The 23,383-nt window shown below is 37.2% G+C and overlaps 5 protein-coding genes across 9 annotated transcripts in view; 4 read left to right on the forward strand and 1 right to left on the reverse strand.

The window, feature by feature from the left end:
• The window catches only part of LOC122359130 (odorant receptor 131-2-like), an 11,460-nt gene extending 2,525 nt beyond the window's left edge, over positions 1–8,935 (forward strand). Inside the window, exons 1-2 of one of the 4 annotated variants that reach the window (XM_043259314.1) lie at positions 1,422–1,476; positions 7,344–8,935. In XM_043259314.1, the coding sequence (XP_043115249.1) occupies positions 1,422–1,476; positions 7,344–8,308 (1,020 nt within the window). In that variant the 3' untranslated portion in view covers positions 8,309–8,935. Of the gene's footprint in view, positions 1–1,421; positions 1,595–4,073; positions 4,864–7,343 lie in introns of those variants that run through there. The other 3 variants (XM_043259316.1, XM_043259315.1, XM_043259317.1) reach the window with 3 other exon arrangements.
• or95a1 (odorant receptor, family 95, subfamily A, member 1) lies at positions 1,592–3,095 on the reverse strand. Of its 2 annotated transcripts, XM_043259320.1 has the most exons (2): positions 3,004–3,072; positions 1,592–2,926 (listed from the first exon to the last, which is right to left on the reverse strand). In XM_043259320.1, the coding sequence occupies exon 2, from the start codon at positions 2,884–2,886 to the stop codon at positions 2,122–2,124; it is 765 nt and encodes a 254-aa protein (XP_043115255.1). In that variant the 5' UTR covers positions 2,887–2,926; positions 3,004–3,072; the 3' UTR covers positions 1,592–2,121. The 2 variants fall into 2 exon arrangements, with proteins under 2 accessions (XP_043115255.1, XP_043115254.1); XM_043259319.1 differs by having other exon boundaries at positions 1,592–3,095.
• A 3,033-nt stretch (positions 8,936–11,968) lies between the features above and the next one.
• LOC122359294 (odorant receptor 131-2-like) lies at positions 11,969–14,849 on the forward strand. The gene is made up of 2 exons (XM_043259602.1): positions 11,969–12,022; positions 13,724–14,849. Exon 2 carries the CDS (start codon positions 13,735–13,737, stop codon positions 14,689–14,691), a length of 957 nt encoding a protein of 318 aa, XP_043115537.1. The 5' UTR covers positions 11,969–12,022; positions 13,724–13,734; the 3' UTR covers positions 14,692–14,849.
• A 2,084-nt stretch (positions 14,850–16,933) lies between these two features.
• diabloa (diablo, IAP-binding mitochondrial protein a) lies at positions 16,934–19,321 on the forward strand. The gene is made up of 6 exons (XM_043259767.1): positions 16,934–17,167; positions 17,260–17,386; positions 17,881–18,006; positions 18,147–18,257; positions 18,445–18,541; positions 18,648–19,321. The coding sequence occupies exons 1-6, from the start codon at positions 17,040–17,042 to the stop codon at positions 18,851–18,853; spliced, it is 795 nt and encodes a 264-aa protein (XP_043115702.1). The 5' UTR covers positions 16,934–17,039; the 3' UTR covers positions 18,854–19,321.
• Positions 19,322–20,540: 1,219 nt separating this feature from the next.
• nectin3a (nectin cell adhesion molecule 3a) overlaps positions 20,541–23,383 on the forward strand; it is a 30,868-nt gene continuing 28,025 nt past the window's right edge. Inside the window, exon 1 of the mRNA XM_043258143.1 lies at positions 20,541–20,965. Coding sequence (XP_043114078.1) covers positions 20,875–20,965 — 91 coding nt within the window. The 5' untranslated portion in view covers positions 20,541–20,874. The remainder of the gene's footprint in view (positions 20,966–23,383) is intronic.

The following is a 23,383-nucleotide window of genomic DNA, read 5'->3' on the forward strand; positions in this document are numbered from 1 at the left end:
ATGTTTATTACGTGACTCTGTGCCTTAATTAAACACAAGGGAGGCTATCTAACTGTCATAACGCTTCTTAAAAGCACAAACTATTATTGTTTTGTGTGTGTGGTCAGTAAACATCACATTTTAAATAAACAAATAAATCACATAACAAGTAATTTTGTTTATGTTTTTATGTGTTTAGATATGTATTTATAATTATATGTTGATTTTTTAATTTGCATGTATTTTACACGTGGTTAACTCACTATTTACTTTGCCCCAGTAAGGTTGTAATTAATTGCAGTGTTTAAATTAAACAATTAAAATATGACACTATGAAGCACAGGAAACATACACAGCAGTAATATAGCACAAATACTAGTATATTACAGTTTTTTGGTGCATTTCTCAAATCATATTTGCAAAGAAGTACGTGCATTTCTGGCAAAAGCCTGTAACATACTTAAAACGTTTAGTTCATTGTTATAAAGTAAGTATTTGTGTCAATGAGCATATCAGTGCCATGAGAACGAAAACTCCTCGTGGCCCATGTTTCATCTGATGGGCGCCTGTGTCCTTGGCCTCTCCTGCCACTTCCACCATTCTTCTTCACTCCTCTTCTTCCTCTCGGCTGTTGTCTACTGTCTATGCTTTCCAATTGAAAATTCATGAGATGCACCTTTGAGCTTTTTCAGAGAACTGGTTTATAAATCTATATTGTCTTCATTAGTGAAAGTCAAGATTCACTCGCGCAACTCGTGGATAATTATGGGTGGAAGAAGTCAAACAGACATGTAGAAAACATGTCTGACAGGTTATGACATCTAGATTTACCATTTTGCATTTACTGACATACACAATGAACTAATAACTAGATGATTTGCGGGGTAAGACTAGCACAGAGAACTATATCATATATTTTGAGCAACGTGATGTTTAGTAGTGAGTATATACTGGCTGAATACATTACACACTTTGCTAGCAGAACGTAGCAAGGGACAGATAAATCAGAAACAGCTTCTTAATGCCACAGAAACCTTTGCTATGTATTCACACACACAGTATGCGTTCAATTCTAACCTTATTGTCTAGCATGAAATCATTAGCACTCGACTTGCAGAACTGCAGATTCATCCTCTATTCAAAAGAAACCTGTCACAAAAAAAGGTGTTAAGAAGATATGTCTTCTTTTTTTGGCCATTGGATAATGAAGATTTGTGTCTTGTCTCACTCTTGTTCAGTACACTGAAAAAAAAAACACTTTATTTATTCAAAAATGTCTCTCTTTATTTACCCTTGTAATGATAACAAGCAGAGCTCCATGTGCTGTTTATACATACAGTTATAAGGTTTTGCCAATACTCTGAGGATCCAATGACGTTACTAGGTTTAGTCACATCCTCTTTTTATGGGTTAAATATTTGTAAAACCCACAAACAGATGTAATGATGACCGATAGTATGAAATGTAGAGAAATGAAGTTTTCGTCTGACAGCAACAGTATGTAGAATTATATATTTGTTTATTTTATTTGAGTAATTTTACACGGAAAACCTGAAAACCTATCACGGCACACTTTGTACACAGTATTCATTTTAAACTCGCATGTAAGATATTGGTACGTATGAACAAGATGCTTATTTAAACAGACAAAATGCAAAGTATCTATTTCAATTTCCAATTTTAAAAATATTTTGTATGACTTAAAAAACATGCAGTGAACATACATTGCAGTAGGCTAACAAATGAGCATCATAAATTGTCAGATTAATTGGCCTCCATATCTACACAGTATTCATATTTTCTCAAATATATAGTTTAGATATAGTTTAGAGTCCGTAAGGTCTTTAAGATACGGAAATTAATACTTGTATTTATTAATTGACAGTAAATGTGACAGTACAGACAATTATAATGTTACAGAGGATTTTTGTTTTTATGTTTTTAAAGTTAAAGTACATTAATCAAAGAATCATAAAAAATATCATGGTTTACACAACAGATATTAAACATCACATCTGGTTTCCTAAACGTTTGCGTAGGCCAAATTATTAATATTGTTACTATGCTTCATTTGACTGACGTGAACTTTCTCGCAACGAAACTCCGAATGATATTTTGAAGATAGATAGATAAATGTTACTTTTATTTAGTTATTTTGACTTTGTGTGGGTCGATGCGTGCACCATAACAAGGCATGACTTTCTTCATATATCTTCTGAGGCTCTCATCCCTAAGGCCGTAAATGAGCGGGCTCAGAAAGCGGGGAAGCAGGATGAAGCAGAAATAATAGATAAAAGATATATCTGCTGGAGACAAGTTCACACGCTGAAAGAGAAAGAGTTCGGCGACGGGCTGGGAGAAGGCCATCACGCTGAGGAGCAGCTGGAAGCCATGAAGAAGCACTGTGTGCAGAGCCTTCCTCACGGACGCCCGGTCCTGCCTCATCCTCCGGGTCTCCATCAGGATCCGAATGTACGTGAAGAGGATGACCACGGCCACCACTGCGAAGAAGATCCCATTGAGGCTGATTTTGAACAGAGCCTGAATGGGAGAAGCGTTGATCACGGCGGTTTTGCAGAGCACTGGGGTCGATTGGACATCTACGCCTGGCTTGAGCCGCATCAAGACGAAGTCAACGGTGGGCAGGACGCAGCTGATGATCCAGAGGCTTAGAACGATGATCCAAATCCATTCGGGTCTCCAGATGGCAGGACGGTGAAGCGGGTAGAAAATAGCCACGTAGCGCTCCAGCGACATGGTGGAAAGGATGAGCGGGGTGTTTAGGAAGGTAGCGGTGGACACGAACAGCAGCGGAGCGCAGAAGACGATCGCGAACTGCACGCCGCCCATCACGAGCAAGAAAAGGGAGACAGAGGAGAGCAGCTGCAAGGTGTCGTTGATCAGCATGTAGGTGAAGAGGACGTAACGGGAGCTGTCAAAGAACTGCCTGTGAGATGCAAAGGTGTACAGCGTCAGGAGGATGAAGAACAGGAAGGCAATGAAGAACGGGATCACCACACACACCTTCACAATGACCGAGAGGTTAACGCTGGACGTCGTGTTGCCCGAGAGGCCTGTCAGGTTCTGCATGGTTTCAAGCGCTGAATCTTCAAAGGCTGAAAGGTAGTTTGCAGAAGAAAGTTTGGCATGTGGTAAATGAGAGCTATCTCTAACAGCTAATGTAACGTTCACTGGATTGTCGATAGGAGTTTCTGCATCTGATCTGATTTACGCTTGTTCACTCACCACACTGCATCCGTTGGAAGAGAAATTAAGAGATAATTAGAGATAGGCAGCTCACTTTTATACCGCTAAAGATTCGCTTCATGACAAAGGAATTGGATTTGTTTTCCCAGAGGATGGATTCATTTCACGCTATGACCACAAAGGTTCATTATAGCAATTAACAATCAAACAATCCAAACAAAACAAATCGAGTCGGATGGAGTCAACGGGCAATGTGCTTTTGAAAAATTCTTGACAATAATCATACGCCTTTTTGAATGTTTAAACGTTTAAAATATATATATATATATATATATATATATATATATATATATATATATATATATATATATATATGAAAACATATTTTTTGTTTTTGTATTAAGGCTTTATTCATCTGGTTAATAAGACTGGACTGTTTTTGCAAAACTGAAAACATTTAATAAGTATACGGATAGTTGACTTATCAGTGTGTCCTGAGGTGTGACTGACAAACAAACAAAAACGTCTCACATTGAAGATACACCTCTCTCACACTATGTGTAACTCTAAGAATTCTCATGTTATTTGTATGCTTTTTTTTTTTTTTTTTTTGCTATGACAGGCCATAGGACACAGTCCAATGTCAACTACACATAAACATTTTTAACAAGATTTAGTTGTACAATGTTTGAAAATGCTTTGAAAGCAAATAATTAATTATTTGAAGCTATTTATTTTCAGTTTGTGACCCTGTCATATGCTTTGGTATATTTGTAGCAATAGCCAAAAATACATTGCATGGGTCAAAATTAACGTTTTTTTCTTTAATGCCAAATATCATTAGGATATGTAAAGAACTTTATTATTATGTAAAGATGTAAAGAAATTGATTAGTAATATGCATTGATAAGGACTTCATTTGGCCATCCTTAAATGTTATTTTCTCAGTATTACATTTTTTTTTTGCTCCCTCGGATTCAAATATTAAAATCAGCCAAATATTCTACGTAAATCATACGTCAATGAATAGCTTATTTATTCAGCTTTCAGATGACGTATAAATCTCAATTTAAAAAAAAAATGGCCCTCATGGTTTTGTGGTCCAGGATCACATTTATTAAATAAGTTATGTTATATATCAATTATACGCACTGTTGCATTTAATAAATTAATTTTGTTGCAAAGTATGTTTCTTTCCTTTCCAACTAAACTGTTATATAAGTCACTAAATATTCACTGCTAGATAAGCATATTGAGAATGTTTCTTATGGCTAGTCATTAACAGAGCTATCAATTATTGACTGTGAACTGTCATGCTCTGCCTTATTTTACCATTTTGTTTGTTCTGCGGTGGAGCAGAAAAAGTTGTACTTAGAGACGAAAGTGCATTGGCAGCTCGATCTGCGGTGTCATATGTGTCACTCGTAAGGGCAGTGAGACACGTAGCTCACAACCGCTTGTTTTCTGAAGTGCACTGACCTTAAAAACGCAGGGAAAGGGGAAACATTGAGCAGCAAAGATCAAACAACAAGCTTTATGATAAACAAGATATTCTGGATCACTTAAAGGGGTGGTTAAAAGTCTGCATATCCCTGCCTGCGTGGTTTAGATCAACAACAAGAATCGCTGCTGCTCTCCAGCTATTTAATTGGCTGGAATGATGTCAAACTTGCTCGGGTATTATATCTTTTAAAGATCATTTTAGTTATTTTAGCGTATGTGTTTTCATGTTAATCAACTGTAATGCTTTTAAACATCAGTATAGAGCTACAGTTATTGTTATTTTGATATTGAATGTATTTTAATGTACAATTTTTGCAATTTTTTTTTCCTTGTGACTAATATGTGTTTTAAGGATCGTCAAGATGGCCATTAGTGATAAACCACAATTTTACATATCAGCGTAATTTATGCTTCCTTATATTGTTTGCCAATGATGCAGCCCACATAAGTATTTGTACACTATATGTATATGTATATGATATACTGTATATGCTGTATATGTACAGATCGTCCATTCTATATCACTGAAAACAGTTGACTAAATCTTCCCAGAGTCAAATCCTATGTGACTAATTATGTGCTTTAGAGGTTGTTAAGAAGGCCATGAGTGGTAAACCACATGTTTGTATGTCAGTGTCATTTGTTTTACCTAATTGTTTGGCAATGATGCAACCCACCTAAATAGATGAGGAGAAGCTGCCTGATCCCTTTGCACCGAACCCAGTTCCAAAACAAATGTTTATTTAATGTTTTTTTTACTCTGATTAATCTCCTGTGTTATACCTCCACCGCACAGAACCGGTCAGTTAGAATGATGTCAATAAGTAGGTTTGGAAAAAAAACATCGACCCACAAAAGGTGCAGCGCCGAAGACGCCGTTAGTTTTTACATTTTTAAAGAAAGAAAAGTTATGCGATTGTAATTTACGGACTTTGTGGTATTCGGTATATCAGTCTCTTGACACGCGAGTAGTAGTTATGTAACAATATTGCTGCATGACCCTTGTGGGAACAAAAAGTCTGCTTGTAAAGGAAGATTCAGTGCAACGCTCATTTTAGTTTACATATTTTATTTTAAAAAAGTGCAAAATGCTTTTGGATATATCACACCCAGATTGATAACAGGGGGTGTTGATACAGGAGCAAAACAAGTACACCCGGTATTTGTGTGTGTGTGTTTACGTTCAGACAACTGACCAATCAGAATCGAGTATTCCACAAAGCCGTGTAATATGATGTTCAAGACAAATGAATAAAATCAAGCAATAAGACATCAGACACACCTGGGCTTAGACTGGTGTCTTAAGAGAATACGCATATAATTGACATAAACATATTTCATAATTGCTCGTAATCCAAAACTGCTTGTGCACTGATTAGGCCCCAGAAGCCCTTATGTCATTAAGGTGCAAATAATTTGAGTAAACACTGGCCAAAAGAGAGCAACACTCATGACCTTTCACCGGTTGTCTTTAATAATTAATAACAGGTAACGCTAAATTCCTTTTTTCTGCAAGTGTCGTGCCCAAATAAATAAATAAACAAATAAAGATATGATTTAAGGTAAAATTATAAATAACTACACATTTGTTCGAGTACAATCTGTACTGCAACGCTCATCACAACTACATTCAGGCAAACACATATTTTACTCATTTTTATATAGTTAAAAGCAAAAATGTTTTCATATTTCCTGACCAGTAAATGGCACTGTGTTGAAACAGCGCATGTACAGTTCATCGTGTTCTTCGGTCAATATATTTTGTTGACCCTGGAACAACATTTTAATCCCAAAATTTAGCCTTGACCATATCTCTACACCTAAACATAACCTTACCCATGAGCAATGGCCAAAATCAGATTTAATGATAGACGAATGACATTGCTTTACAAGCACCAAACATTGATTGTAATCCTAAACAATTATAAACTGGTTCTCCAATCATTTTTTAGGCTTACAATCAGTGTTTGGTGCTTGTAAAGCAATGTCATTCGTCTATCACTTCCTCTGATTTTAGGCATTGCTCACGGGTTAAATTAGGTTTAGGTGTAGAGATATGGTCAAGGCTAAATTTTGTGATTAAAATGTTGTTCCAGGGTCAACAAAATATGTTAGAGATCAGCAATATCAGGACGTGCCCATGTACACACAGGTCACGGTTTTCATAACACACATCAGGTTTAGCCTTACATTCATTGTGCAATGCTCCTCATGATTTGTGTTTATGTTAATATAAAATGGTTAGACTGATCGACCTTACTGCATAATTTAAATGTTTTTAAGCATGATTGAATCTCAGTGCTCACCATCTATCCCCAACACACAAGCAAATCTAAATTTAGCTCAAGATGTCACTAACTAGAGTTTTGCTCTGTCAAACACTATAAAGACGTGTGTTGGCAGCTCACTTCATCATTTGGCCCATGCAGGTAAAAGATAGACTCTAGTATACTTTCTGTGCGTGGTAGAGCAAAAGATATCTACAATAATAACATTGTTTTTCTGTGTTGTCAACCGAAAGCATGTTAAGTCAGCATAGGTATTTGAAATGTGCACATTCATTAAAATTCACTTTTAATTGTAAAGTATTAATGATTATTTTTTTCTCACTATGTTGCGTATTGTTATGAATGCTTTTTCTAATTGTCTTTCAGATGTGCGCACAATGGCCAGCGTGAACGCCAGCGGCTACGAGCAGATGCAGCTGATCCAAGCTGACCCCGTCCGCAGAAACATTTCACTGGCGCTGACCCAGATCTTCGTGTGGCCCTTCATCTACCTCACCTTCCTCATGCTCTTGATATTCTCCAAGAAAGAGACTTTCAGAACAGAGACACGTTATATATTGTTCGGCCATTCTCTGCTGGTAGACCTAATGTTTCTTTTTCTGACAGATTTTGTGGTGCTGCTATCCTACAACTTCGTCTTAATACCTTTGCACTTCTGTATCCCCGTCTGTATGTTAATGGAAGCGGTTGCAGTGAGTGCGCCGTTGACCATTGGTGCTATGTGTGTGGAGCGCTATGTGGCCATTTGCATGCCTCTGCGTCATCAGGCCATCTCCACCTCTAGAAGAGCCCTCATAGTGATTTTAATGATTTGGATCCTGAGCTCCATAAACCCCTTTGTTGACATGTTTATCCTCATTAGCACCGCCTCCCGTGAATACTTGTCTCAGCTGACGCACTGCCACTATGAGATTATGATTCCGGAAAAGATACGTCACTTTGCTAGGGGTCTGTTGTATGTTTTGGGGCTTGCGCTTATCTTGATAATTGAGGTCTTTTGTTATGTAATGATATATCTTGCTGCGCGTGCAGCTTCTGGCGAAAAAAAGTCAGCATCAAAAGGGCAGCGCACTATTTCTCTTCATATCCTTCAGCTGTTTCTGTGTACGGCTGAGGTCATGTGTCCTTATATTGAAGCTGTAGTTATGCAGTATGATATTCAAACATACCTGACTGTCCGGTTTATAAATTTCCTCGCGTTTAGTATCACTTCTAGAGCAGTAAGTCCCCTCGTCTACGGCTTTAGAGATGAGAAATTCTACGCAGCTATGGTTTATTACGTCAGATGCAAAAACAATGTAACCTCTACTGACGCTGATAAACAAACATGATTCTCTTATCAGTTAAAGATTCACATGTGTTTTTAGGGTTAAAGAGTGCTCGTGTGATATTTTAAAATATCAAGTCAAATTTGTAATACATTTTTGGTCTAATATGTATGAAATTGTCTGCCCAACAGCAATATCTATCTGGGGAAGATGCTTCTCACAAATATTAGTATTTAGAAAATATTTTATTTAGCTCACCGCATAACCTATTAAGATATTGACATTTACATTGTACTTTCATATTTTCTGAATATTTTAGTTAGTTCAATATAATTATAAACAAATACACGTGTGATTATTTTTTATTTGAATCAATGCAAATTTGTTGGAAAAGAAGATTAAGCCTTGTATTGAACACTTCATATAGCTTACGCACAAATTATTATTATTACATTTATTCTAAACAAAGAGTATCTTATAAATATCTGATTTCTGTTAAAGCATGTTAGAAATGAACTTTGTCATTGTTGACATGTCAGTGTAAATATTCCATAAATACATGGGCAGCATGGTGGTTCTCCAACATTCAGTCAAATACAGTTTATGAGACAAAGCAATACACACATAAATATGAACACATATTACTCTTATTACAAATCAATCACACACCATTTCAGGCATTCAAAGGTATCGCACTATGTATATATGGATAAAAATATTATTCATATATTATTAATATTTATTATTATTATGTTATAATTAATTCATAATACATATTATTATTGCCAACACTGATGCAAATTAATATTACTATGAAAAAATTACATGAAAAATTAAAACTAGTTTGCTCTCTGTGGACTTTTCATGTCAGCATGATGCTTTTGCTACAATGTTTAGGGTCAGGGGCCATAAAAATATAGTTTAATCAGTATAAAAGAAAGCAAAAGTTTATGGAAAGTCCTTACAATTCACAGAAACAAATGTTTGTGTATGTGTTTCATTAATAGTTTTTACTTGCTGTATTTTCTTAAAATGTGTCACCAATGTGTTCAAAGGAAATACAGACCTGCTATATCTTTTACTGGGTGGTTTTCACAACTTTACAGTGTTTACTGTAGGATTCACGACATTACATCTAACCTAGCACTCCACGATGAAATAGATTTGAACAATTCTCATTTGATAGCACCTTTGGCAACTAATACCACTGATGGAAAAATTGCAGTAAATATAATGAATATATAGGAGATAGGTATCAAGTTACTGCGTAGTAGTTTGAATTGTATTGGGCATTTCATCCCATATCACTGCCGCACTGTCATGGACCTCATTCCCAAAAATACTTTGGTTGGTCCTGTGGTCCGTCCTACACCAGAACCTGTTCACAGCATAGCCTCGATCCATCATGGCTGCTACAGTAGAGTCATGTAGGTGTCATGGACGCCACTTCAGAGACTTTCGGCCATCATAGACGCCACTCCAGTGTTTCCGTTGCATGTGAAGCTATTATGGTAGTCCTTAGCACTTATGGCTTATGGTTTGGCAAACACACCACTGATGTTGAAACGGATGGCCTGCATCTTCAGCTCTCGAAAGCCTTGTAAACTCAGAGGTTCTTTCACCTTCCGCTGCCCTTCCATGGTGGTCTGCTCTAAAGGCCCACTCAAGCCTCGGAGCTCAAGCTGTGGGGGTCTCCATCTCCGCCTGCTCCACCCTGGTTGTCTTCAGCTCTGGTTTCTTGTTTTTGCATGGCTCAAAAATGGAATTTTAATTTCAGTATTACAGCAAAACTATGTAATTGTAACAGAAGGGCCTCAGACAACAGGTAAGTAAAATGTTTTTAGTTTATTTCGACACACAGATGAGCAGATGTCAACAAGCTGGAGATATTTCGTCCATAAGTGCAGGATCAAGTGTGTCATTCCTGGGAACTCAAGAGTGCTCCTCAGGACCATGACCTGTCACTAGATACTCTAGCTGACCACCGCGACAACAGGAAGCCAGGATCGGCTTGGTCAAACTCTGTGGAGGGAAGAACAGGATCATGCTGACATCGACAGCAGGAACATCACATGGTTCCCCAGACCAGGGGAACGGTGGAGGGTTGTAACCGAGCACGCACTGGAAGGGAGTGAGTCCAGTGGATTCAGCTAGGGTTATGCCTTGCCAACCACAGACGTCCTAAAATGATGTCAGAGTTGGACCCCTACAGAACCAATAGACGGACTTCCTCAGAGTGAAGCAGAGTGTGAGGGGTCCAACACTCTTATGAACTTCTCTCAAAGTTAAGGGTTGTTCTGTTACTGATTGGAGTTGGTAGGCAGTCTCTGTGGTTTGGGTTTGTTACTGGAGCTGGCAGCAGAGGTTGCATTAGAAGACATTTCCTGCTGACCATGAGTCAATGAGGCCTGACACCGAAACAGAGATATCAGAAATGTGACGATATTAGCGAGTAGCTCCATCTTGGGAATATTAGGCTGGATGACACTCACTAAAGGCCGTGGGGGGAAACAGTGGGTATTCCAGGATCATATGCTCTTGAGCCCTAAAGTACAAACAAAGACCCGGGTCTGCTGCTCAGCAGGAGTAAGTCGATGCGTATCCACACACGTGGGTTCAGGAGCTGCTTCTTGGAGGGGGAATTGGTTCTGGTCAACAAAGATCTCTGCTAGACAGGAATGCATACGGGTAGAACAACGAATAGACAGTTGAATGAATTTCTCCACACAGAGAAACATATACAAAACAAAAGGACCCCTTTTACATTGTACAAAAATCACAGCAATAATCGATATCCAAATTAAATCCTGTGATAAATATATACCATAAGTTAACCTCTTTTACTTATATTTTAAGTATAAATATAAGTAAAAGATATTGTATTTAACAGTATAAATTTTACCAATACACCAAGCTTTATTCCAGTTTATATTTCTAAAAACATTGCCTCACATTTAGTTTTATGAGAAGCTGTATCACTTTTTAAAATATTCTTAATATACATGTTGGTGCAACTTTGTTTAATAACATTAATGTCTCCCACAGTATATACTATCTTTAACACAAATTATTTGTTTTTGTCTTTGTGGCCACTGAACGTTTGTGAATCTCTGTGTATTAAAATGACCGTCCAAAAATATTATTTGTCTTGGCAATAAGGTCAAAACAAGGTGCATTGAGTATTAATTAATAGTGACCTCTGCTGGCCAGATGAAGCATTATTACCTTTCTGTTAAAATTACGTTCACTCATATGATTTTTCAATAACATTTGTTTGATCATAAGTATCTCTGTTGTGAAATGGATGTAATATGCAAGATGCAGACAAACCAACCGATATTTAATGGCATTTATATTTATATATATATATATATATATATATATATATATATATATATATATATATATATATATATATATATGATTAATCTTGAATTAAAATAAAACCAGTCTAATGAAAATCATTTATATTCCTGTATAAATATAGGAAAGCACTTATGACACATTTCAAGCATTTGAAATTGTCAATTTGAAATATGTCAATCTAACATATAATTGTCACGTTCCCCGGACTCTGTGTTTATGTTTTCGTTTCGTGCCATGTGCTCCCTGTGCCCTGCCTTCCCTCTGTGTTAATTATGTTATTGTCATCAGCTGTGTCTCGTCAATTACCCTGTGTATTTAAGTCCTGTGTTTTGAGTTCTGTTTGTCCGAGCGTCAAGGTCCTTACCCGATGTCTGTACCTGTGTTTATCCTGCCTGCCTGTTCGACCTGCCTGTCTGTATATCTTTTATTTTACCTATTTGGAATTAAACCCATTTAAGTTCATTCTAAACCTTGTGTACTTCGTCCCGCGTAAGCGCGACCGTGACAATAATAACAAGCATCAAACCCTATTGATATACTTGATCATGCCATAATATAAAAACATGAAAACATAGTTCAGCAACAATATGAAATCGATAACATGTGATGTTATTCATATCCCTTTTAAGATAAACATATTTTATGTACAAAATGGTTTATATACACTGATTCATATGTTTATTGCAGTCTTCAGGCTAGATTGTAAAGCTGCAAAGAAATAGCCCTTGTTTCAGAATTTGAAATACAAACAAATAGCCTAAATCAGTAATAAAGAAAGTTAAAACTTACATGATCTCATTGCATAAATATACCTTGGTGCACTTTTTAGCGAGACATGAAATAAATACCAATATATAGTATAGTATAGTATATTATATCACTGCAGTTTCCAAAAGCAATAAACACTAATGGCAGTTTAACTATTTTTAAATATTTTATTCCTTTTCACACAAACAAGTTTATTATAACATACATCAACGTAATAAAAACCTGCCATGGTTCACGCATTGATACAAAATCGTACGATTGAGGTTGTAAGAATTTGTACGAATTAGCACAAATTAGCCACCTTGTAAAATACATACGAATTGCGTTTGATAGGGTGTTGCACAAACAGTTCACAGAGGTACATATTTTTATGAGGCCAGGTTGGTAACTGTTTGAAAATAATCTAGCTACTGCATCAAGCAAATTAAAGTTGCAATACTGTAATGTTTGCTCTATGTCTATAACGTTATGTGGCGTGCATGCCACTGTGACATGATACAATCATTACTTCTAAACGGCCTTTAATGTGATTTCTGTGTATTTCTGTGAAGCAGCTCCAGCTGCATTTCTGTTTTTTTGCTCTTTCTCTTCATTTAGTAACTTCATGTAAACATTTATATATTAACTGCATGTAATTTCAATTGTTAATTATTTTACTATTTTTTTAGGATATTAGAATGAATATGTACATTTGAGTTTATTAAATAACCATCCATTATAAGGGATTTTGACATATATGGTATATTGCAAATAAAAGCAAGGTGAGTGCATGCTTGGTCTCAGCGCTCCATGTCTATCCACAACCATAATCGAATCTAAATTTAGCTCTAGATGCCATCAGCTAAGCTGATGTCATCCACATGAGTTTAGCTCTGGCAACTCTATATAATGTTTGTTCACGGTGCGCATCTTAATACACCTAACACATGACCATGGTTCAGTAATAGAACCTTATCGTCAGTAAGTATTACAGCAAGACTTTGTAACAGTTTGTAACCAATTTCATGACCTTTAATTATGTAAACTGACATTGTATATATGTATGGCTACATTATTTGAAGCTTATTGATAATGTATGCTATATATAAATATATGTTAACGCAATCTCTACATAACTTGGGACATAACTGTTGCATTCATAATGGTAAATGAAACTTACCAAGTTGACCGACTTTCCAATTACTCACGTTATTTTTTATTTGTATATGCATGAATGTATAAAAATGAAATAATTTGGCTGCAGAAATATTTGAAGCTTATTCGTAGTACCGATTATGTATTTCACAAGGACCATTGATTATTTATGTCTTACTTGTGTGCTTTTGTTTTCTAATTGTCTTTCAGATGTGCGCACAATGGCCAGCGTGAACGCCAGCGGCTACGAGCAGATGCAGCTGATCCAAGCTGACCCCGTCCGCAGAAACATTTCACTGGCGCTGACCCAGATCTTCGTGTGGCCCTTCATCTACCTCACCTTCCTCATGCTCTTGATATTCTCCAAGAAAGAGACTTTCAGAACAGAGACGCGTTACATATTGTTCGGCCATTCTCTGCTGGTAGACCTAATGTTTCTTTTTCTGACAGATTTTGTGGTGCTGCTATCCTACAACTTCGTTTTAATACCTTTGCACTTCTGTATCCCCGTCTGTATGTTAATGGAAGCGATCACAGCATGTGCGCCGCTGACCATCATAGCCATGTGTGTGGAGCGCTATGTGGCCATTTGCATGCCTCTGCGTCATCAGGCCATCTCCACCTCTAGAAGAGCCCTCATAGTGATTTTAATGATTTGGATCCTGAGCTCCATAAACCCCTTTGTTGACATGTTTATCCTCATTAGCACCGCCTCCCGTGAATACTTGTCTCAGCTGACGCACTGCCACTATGAGATTATGATTCCGGAAAAGATTCGTCACTTTGCTAGGGGTCTGTTGTACATTGTGGGGCTTGTGTTCATTTTGATAATTGAGGTCTTTTGTTATGTAATGATATATCTTGCTGCGCGTGCAGCTTCCGGTGACAATAAGAATTCAGCATCAAAAGGGCAGCGCACTATTTCTCTTCATATCCTTCAGCTGTTTCTGTGTACGGCTGAGGTCATGTGTCCTTATATTGAAGCTGTAGTTATGCAGTATGATATTCAAACATACCTGACTGTCCGGTTTATAAATTTCCTCGCGTTTAGTATCACTTCTAGAGCAGTAAGTCCCCTCGTCTACGGCTTTAGAGATGAGAAATTCTACGCAGCTATGGTTTATTACGTCAGATGCAAAAACAACACCATCTCAACTGACTCAGTTAAACAATCGTGATTATCATTTAGTACATTTTTAATAATTCGATTAAACTACATGTATTTAATGATTGCATGTGTGATTCTAACGGGCCTACATTTATATACAAATGTATGTCAAGTTATTCGTATGATGAAACACATTCTTTAGAATAGTTTTGATAGAGTAAATGCATTAAGAGTGGTTAACCAGTACTCCACAATATTCTATGTAAAAGAAATGAATAAAAAATAAAAAAAGACCATCAGAGTTTGTATTTGACTGGCCAACAGGATCTTTGAAAGGTGCCTCTCACATTCAGTATACAGTTTAATAGCGAGCTCTGGCCGGGTTAAGCGTTATTAGTCTAATATTTGTTTACGCCTTTGTCTACTTTACTTGCCTTATATTCACTCACATGATTGTTTAACATCATTTCTTTGATCGTAAGAATTATCTCATGCATTGTATGCATGATTGCTGTGAAATGAATGCAGTGTGCAACATGCAGGAGAACCTGTGGATTTTAAATTCATCCCCTGTATTTACCTAAATTAATTAAATCATAAAAATACTGGAAATTTTTATATTAATCTTATTATTAATATTAATAATAATATAATACAATAATTCAATATTATTATAAATTAGTCATTTTTATAATTGTAAATGATGATAACTGTATAACAGTGTACAGTTTATTGTATGTTTAAATTTTTTTATATCTTTAAATTTTTTATTGTTATTTTGTTATGTTATTTTGTTCTTCTTCTAATGTTTGTCTGTTATCTGTTTCTTTCTGATATTGGTTATGTCAATGTATTTAATGAAAGTCAATTATTTCTGTATGAATAAAAGAAAAGAAAGCACTCAGCACACATAGCAAACATTTTAAATGGTCTTTTGCAGCCTTCAGGTGAACATCTGTAATATGTCAATCTACCATAACCTACAATAATAAAAATATGTACTAATAAACAATTATTCAAATTTACATTTTGGATTTTTAATTTCTCAGCTGTTTTGTCTTTCAAATGTTCTCATGTTTAAGTCCTACCTAGTTTAAAAGATTAAACTATGAGCAATTATTTTAAGTCACCTGCAACATCATGCAAAAATGCCAGCATGTTTGTTACGTGTCTATAATGTTACGTGGCCTTGCACACCACTGACATGATGCAACAGCCTTTCTTGTGATTTCTGTGTATTCTTCTGATTTGGACCCTGAGCTCTATAAACTCCTTGTTTGCCTGTACATTTTCATACTACTTCCTGAGATAAGTATACTTTCTGAACATGCCCGAGTTTCATAACTTCATCGTGCTGCGTTCTATTTTTCCCTGCATATCCCTTAGTTTTTCCTCTATATTATGAAGCATAAATAAATAAAATAAATTACAATTTTGATTTAATGTATTAAATGGATTAAAAGTGACAGTAAAGACATTTATATCTTTCTGTTTTATCAAATTGTCTGTGCATCATTATCATCAAAAAAAAAAAAACAACAACAACAACAACATCTTGGTTACAACAAAAATATTAAGCAGCACTATTTTCAATATTTATTATAATACGTGTTTTGTGAGCACAAATTACTTGCCGTATTCCTCAAGTAAATGCAGACTTTGAATTCTTTTCCTCTAAACTTTTGAAGAGTTATGTCTTTATTTTATTTTAAACAATTCATTTTTCCTCTGATGCAAAAGTTTGACAACATGAACAGCAGGCCTACAAATACTCCTGAATAATTCTCCCGACATGCTGACAGTGTTCAACTATTTAGACCAATTCACTTTGAATCGTCAAAGCTGAAGGATAAGTTATTAGTATTGGTTAAATTAACTGGCCTATCTAGGGCTTTCTTCGGGTAGCCTATCTGACATGTAGCCTCGATGTAAACACACAGCGGGCTCCTCTTGTTGCCGTGATAGATACATTTCTGTCCACTAAGCCTTTTTCTTATCATGTTGACTTGTTTTTCTGCCACACCCCTTTAAGACGTGCATGCCATTCATCAATTCCTGTGCCTGTTATGTTCTCAAAGCATGTTTTGTGATAGCCGGAGGTGTGTGTCACCATGTGCTGCAGCTCAACCACTAAGAGCTCGCCAGTGTTTACCACAGCCTGTTACAACCTTTGTGCTGACGTAGCGTGCAAATGTGCGTCAAACCAATCTTTCCTTGAACTTAAACCGCTAAAATCAAGATTAAAGGTCTGAATAAACGGATCAATAGACCGCATGGAGGGCAGAGTCCCAGCAGTATATAAATACTGCTGGGCAGAGGCTGTCTTAAAACATCGAAAAGCTTTGCTTAAAGACAAACACGGGCTAAAGGGATACACCTAAGTATTTTATCACTGTTAGTAAAAGACTGTAAGGCGATATGCAGGCTTTTAGAAAGTGCGGTTTGTGCGCTAATGGGAGCCTTCTTAAAGGCCGGACCGACTTCCTGCTCGCTAGAAGAAACATGGCGGTCTTGCGCCTGAGCGCCGCATGCGTTCAGCTTCTCAGGTACGATTGCGTTGGCACGTTTTGCAAAAAAAGTAGTGGCAGAGGGGTGTTGCGGCGTTATTTTCAGCCTGATTTATTTTCTTATATTACAGGAACAAGGCTGCGGTGCTCTGCAGGAGCCCGGTTCACCAGCGTCTCCTGCGCCTGCCGGAGGTCGCCCGATCCAACACAGCCGCGTTCAGCCTCGGCAGCAGCCTCTGCGCGGTCCCTTTCACACAGGTAACTAACTCAAGGCATAAACGTTTTAAATGCTACACGCAAGCTACAGACTGTGAGCAAATGGGAAACTAAAAAAGCGTAACAACGTGCGTTTGTATGGATATGGAGATTGATTCGGTTATTCTCGCATTAATCATTTTGACAACCGATTTGTTTTTATTGAATGCTGCTTTAATGCAAATTAAAACAACAACAAATCAGAAATATTTATTTAAAAAGGCAGAGGTAATTAAACCTATTGTTGTTGTATTTTTTCTAGTATACTACTTTTTACAAGGAAACATGATGAGACTAGAGCTATAAGGATTTTTTAATCGACCATCCGAATCATTTTTATTAATGTTGATTCACTAAAAAAGAATCGACTCTTTAGAATCACGCTGCACTTGTCGAGCAGTAGGTTTGTTTTATGTATTTTATGTTTAAACTTGATTTATGTTTTGCACCCTTGTGACAAGAGTGTAATAAAATGCATCCTCTTTTTTTTTCTGCAGCAGGTTGAAAACCTCTCACACGAATCCCTGATTCGCCGGGCCTCGTGTCTGGTCACAGACAGCGCCAACACTTATCTCTCTCAGACCACGCTGGCTCTTGTAGATGCCCTCACACAATATGCCAAGGTAAGACTCATAAACGCTGCATTTATAACCCGTAGTGCACTTGCTAAACCTGTCTTGGCGATTAGTGGATCCCTTGATTGCTGACAAAGGTTTAAGTTGAATATAAATGAAGTAATGTTTACCGTATCTACCTTTCTCAGGCACTACATACACTCGTTGCCCTTCAGAAGCGATACATTAATTCAATAGGAAAACTGTCCCCTGCTGAAGAGGACAGCATTTGGCAGGTGATCATTGGCCAGCGTGTGGAGGTAAATTCTGTTCCTTTAAAATGTTTATTTACTTTTTGTAGAGCAAGGTCTGTTTTAGTTTATCAAAGTGTTATTTACATTATAGATCTTAATTATCTTGTGCATATCACGGTAGCTTAGTTATATTTAAGAGAACACTTGATTTCAGAGTGGTCAATGTGTTGTTGTTTTTTTTTTTTTTTTAAAGGTTAGTGATAGATTGGAGGAATGTAAACGCTTTGAGTCGAATTGGGTGAATGCTATCAACATCAGTGAGTTGTCAGCAGAAGCAGCCTACAATTCGGGTACGTTAATACATTTTCCTTCAATTATTAGGCTTAAGACAAAAAAACAAAAACATTTATGACTCCGGTCTGGTCTGCGAATTGATTCAACTTTGATATTTAACAGGAGCAGAGCATGCGTGCACGGCAACAAAAGCCAATCTGCAGGTGGCACAGTGCAAAGTGGAAGAGCTTAGAAAGATCTCCAAAGAGGCGGAGAAGAAGCTGGCCGAAACGAAAGCAGAGGAAATCCAGAGAATGGCTGAATACGCCTCCAGCATCGACATCAACGATCTGGAAGATATTCCAGAGGCCTACCTTCGTGAAGACTAGAAAGACTATGTGCGTCTGTGACACTTGGTGTGCTGCAGACAGCAGTGAATTGCTGAGAGTGAATATGACTGAATCGGAAATGCACCTTGATATGAATTTGCAATATTGCTTATGGATTAAAAAAAAAAAAGTTTGGCTTTCGAAGGTTGAATTGATACGGTTGATCTTCAAAAAAATAAACTGCATTGTGATTTAATGCAGCTTGTAAGATGCACATAAAACGTAGAGGTGAAGCCTGCGAAGAAATTGCGTTGTAAGTAAAAACGATTCGGTATTTGTGTATATATGTATATATTTTCATATTGTTTATTTTTAGTGCAATCGCGTGCGTGTTAATGCAACAATGAAATCGTATCGCGTGTCGTGATATTCCAGTGTATACAAAGTTGCAATCGGCGTGTTTTATATTTGTAGAGCTCATCTGTTATTTATTATCTTAATAAATGGAAAAAAATTATTTTAAACGGCTTTTGCTGAATGTGTGAACTCCAATTATTTGAACTGAATTTCTGTCCTTGCGAGTTTGACGGTGAATTGAAGTGTATTTTAAAATATTTTGTTTTCCAATGCATTATTAAAAACGCATGCTCGCCTTTAAACACTTAATTAAATTACATCACCTCCTATTAGAATTAGCTTAGCTTGAGTCAAGATGCTTTTTAGTCAGTTTTATGCAGAGGTTCTCATATTTGACCGACAGAGGGCGATGGCATGCTTTTTAGGGAAAAAGGAAAAAGTTTGGCTGGTTGAATGAAGATACGACGTAAGAATAGTTCAGTCTAATTACAATACAGAAGTCTGTTATTAACTGTAAACAAACACCCTAATAATAAATAGATACCCAGAATAGATTTCTGTAATCATTTACTTAACTTCTTCCAAACTGCTGACTTATTTTGCTAAACTGAAGCTAGATGACCGCGTCGGTCACAATACACTTTTATTGCATCATTTTCTAAATGTAATATATATTATTGTTTTCCATAGAACCTCCTAACAATAGGCCTATCTGCTTTTGTGCTCCACAGACAATGGCAGGATTTAATTAAGAGATCTGAACGTTTGCATGTGTGTCTCGCAAATTACATTTCATACAGGTTTTAAAGAATTTCAAATAATTTTCATTCTTTTTTTCGTGTGCAGCGCAGTGTTTCACACTACTTTCCCACAGTCGAAATGATGTTAGTTAAGGGTTGGTCTGGCCAACATTGGTACTTTTTCTCTTGTTTATAGGCCCCAGATGCAGTCAGCTCGGGGGCCCTCGGTAAAAATGCCTGCTGGATTTTCTTTGTAACGCTTCCTAATAACTACCAATAAGAATTGCGTGCTGTTCGGTAGATCAAGGAAAAGGAAACATGTTGATTACCAAACAGTTAGAAATGTCATGGAGTTTGATGGGTTTCACCGAAATATTTGTCTGTGCATCAAGTTCCAGAAGTTGCATATCAGCGAGAGGAGAGTTGCATTCAGAAGAGGGCCGATAAAAATGATCGATTGGTGTAAATGGCACCGCTCGGCTGGGTATTTATCACTCTTCGAAGACATAAATAAAACACAAGGATCATGGAAAGCGTGCCCAGCATGGCTCTCTCTTTAATCTGAGCGAACCGGGCGACATCTCCCAGCACCCCATTGAGCCGAGCCCTTCCGATATACCTGCTCTTTTAACGATGCGAGGAACATTTTAGCGAACGCATTGCGGCGCGAGCAAAATAAAGTTAAGTTATAAGTACATAAGTTAAAGTATATGCGATAGCAGCGCTGATGCAGTACAGCTTATATTAGAAAACTGAACACGCATCGATTAAAGGATCTCGCTTTTTCTCTCTCCATTTATTTAGCTGCTGCTGTCATAATTTCATCCACCGTTGTGTCCGAAAGAGAGTAAACGCTAAGAGCTTTGCACCGCTCCGCGTCGTTGACGGGTTTATTTTTAGTCCGGACCGAAGGCCCCGCCCACACGCGGTTCGGCTGCCGTGGATCGGACGCCGAGGAGGGACTCACCACTGCAGTCTGAAACCATGGCAGAGGAAGTAAGACGCATCTTTGGGAATAGCACGTTTTTCCATGGACTTCTACCTCTCATGGGGCTTCTGTTGAGCGTCTGCACCGGTGGGTGTTTCATCTTTTCCCCGGATCATTACGTGTCATCTTGCATGGGACTTATTTTAAAGTTTGCGGTGAAGTTTACCTAGTCAGCTTTGATGGGACGAACGCGCAAATGATCCGTAAACTGATGAAGTTAAAATAACAATCTTGTTTTCGCAAGTATGAAAATGTCAAGCGTCAAATACTGCCTATATTATCGTTAAAACACATTTAAAAATTGTATTTATTTTCTTTTAATATACTTTTTATATTTAACATGTACTTTATTTTTGAGGTTGATGTACGATCTAACTTTTTAATGTTTTTATTAAGCGATTTATTTTTTAAAAGAACGCAATATCACTTTATTAGACATTTAATTGATAGCAACATGGCTTTTTAATACTTTAAATATGTTTTGGCTCATGTTATATGCTTTATATTTATATCTAAATGAAATGTCGGAACTAAAAAACAGCTTTAGTGAAGTGGCAGCAGTAACTTCATGCATCCATTCCAGTAGGTGTCAGTATAAAGTTTAAAACCATTAGCTTATAACCAAAATATAACAAAAACTTACTATGTGCATCCCAGTATTATGCCGTGTTCTGTACCATCTTGTAGTATAAATTGTGTGCGCCATACAGAACTTCCAAAAAGAAAAGCCACATATTAAATACTCAAATGATGCACTTAACCAAAATCATTTTTTAAGTATTGTACAATTATTGCACTTGACAGTCACTAGACTTTGATTTTGGGTAAATAAACCATTCTAAAATTCATGCATTTTACAGAAGAGTACATCCCAGCTAACGTTCCCACTTTCATTGACCTTAAAAATGTGTATAAATGTTTTTTATTGCATATGGCATTGCTAGAAAACATTCTGAGATCAACATTCATGGAACAACATTTAAATTTCATCTCAAGAAAATGGACCATTCAGCATTTTATTTATATATATATATATATATATATATATATATATATATATATATATATATATATATATATATATATATATATATATATATATATACTTGCCACAGTGTTTTTACAGCATAAAATTGTTACCTGATACGCTAGTGCATAGTGTTTAGTATTTCTTTTGGGATACAAGATCTATGTTCAGTGAAGATTCAGACTCCACTGTCTTGTTTAAGAAACACTCTGTCCGGTGAACCAGAATGGAGCGGCTGTAAAAAGTGTTAGCGTAAATGTATCTGGTGAAGAACGAGTGAAAGGGTGGGTGTGTTTAAGCGAGAGGGTCGAGGAAAAGGACCGAAGCCGCAGAGTCTGGAAGTATTGACCCGTTATTGGGCGCTCTGCCAGTGGCACCTTCCACTTTTGTTGCCTTAAATATTAGGTTAAAATAGGAGAAACTCTCCGCCTGCCCTTTAGAAAAACACTGCAAGAGGAAGTGGTACGTTAAACAGAATGACTATAATCATATAGTTTGTAGCCCAATGGGAAGGGTGGAAAAATGGATGCAGCAAGCAACTCTGAGCATAAATAAAGCATTTGCAAAATGGCAGGGTTAGGTCATGGGTCATGCTGGTTCACTTTGACAGACTAGCTGCTAATGTCGGCCTTCTGCAGGTCAGACAGGAGAAATGCTGACTTGAATAATAAGAAACATAAGTGGATGTAGAACGAACATTACCAGCAGAGTACAGGGCAGGCTGTGTCGCTGAATCGAATCTATTTACAAGTTATATTTAAGTTTTGTTTAATTGCGCAATTATTTGCGATCACTCAATTGCATTTATCTCTGCGTTTCGGGTCTGGGCGGATGATGAGTGTTTTCGTGCGCGCTTCATGAATCGAACGTGTATGTAATTTGAAGAGAGAACGAGATTCGAGGCTCTGTAAATTCAGCAGTTTGTTTTTTTCTGCAGTGTGCAAATTGATTGCTTAGGGTCATTTCAAGTATACGTGTAGTTGACAGGCCGTTCGCTGCGGTCGCTATCGGCTATACCGACATGCAGGCTAATCCAGGGTCACGTAAGGACATGGCGTCTGTGATATAGCCTCGCTGCTGCTGCTGCTGCTGTAGATTGAGAAAGATCTATGTTATGGAAATACAGTCAGCAAGTGTCACCCTGACCGGACAAATTAGACCAAGGTGAAAGCAGTGCAGGCTCAGCTCCTCCATCATGCAGGTAATGCGTCACAAAAATATAGGTTAGCCCTTGTTATTTCCTTGCTGCGTGCTGAATGGATCAGCCAGACCGTGATTTAGGTTAATTGTTTTTTTTTTGTTGGCTTTCCTCTCGAAAAGATACTTACGTTTGGCTGCTTTGGGTGGAGCTTGCTTACGTTCTCAGGCCAATTTAGACTCTCCTTCATTATGCGCGCTGCATCATCCAGTTTGTATTTGTGCTCCGTTTTAATCTCACTTAGCCTGCGTAACCGCTGGCTGAAATATGACAATCATAT

This window comes from Puntigrus tetrazona, chromosome 15 (assembly GCF_018831695.1).
Source record: "Puntigrus tetrazona isolate hp1 chromosome 15, ASM1883169v1, whole genome shotgun sequence".
NCBI lineage: Eukaryota > Metazoa > Chordata > Actinopteri > Cypriniformes > Cyprinidae > Puntigrus > Puntigrus tetrazona.

Excerpts from the sequence above, each read along its gene's own strand:
- or95a1 (XM_043259319.1), bottom strand. The coding sequence starts at position 3,069 with ATGCAGAACCTGACAGGCCTCTCGGGCAACACGACGTCCAGCGTTAAC.
- LOC122359294 (XM_043259602.1), top strand. The coding sequence starts at position 13,735 with ATGGCCAGCGTGAACGCCAGCGGCTACGAGCAGATGCAGCTGATCCAA.
- diabloa (XM_043259767.1), top strand. The coding sequence starts at position 17,040 with ATGCAGGCTTTTAGAAAGTGCGGTTTGTGCGCTAATGGGAGCCTTCTT. Across the intron at positions 17,387-17,880 it reads GCGCGGTCCCTTTCACACAG|CAGGTTGAAAACCTCTCACA; the intron begins GTAACTAACTCA and ends TTTTTTCTGCAG. Across the intron at positions 18,258-18,444 it reads TCATTGGCCAGCGTGTGGAG|GTTAGTGATAGATTGGAGGA; the intron begins GTAAATTCTGTT and ends TTTTTTTTAAAG.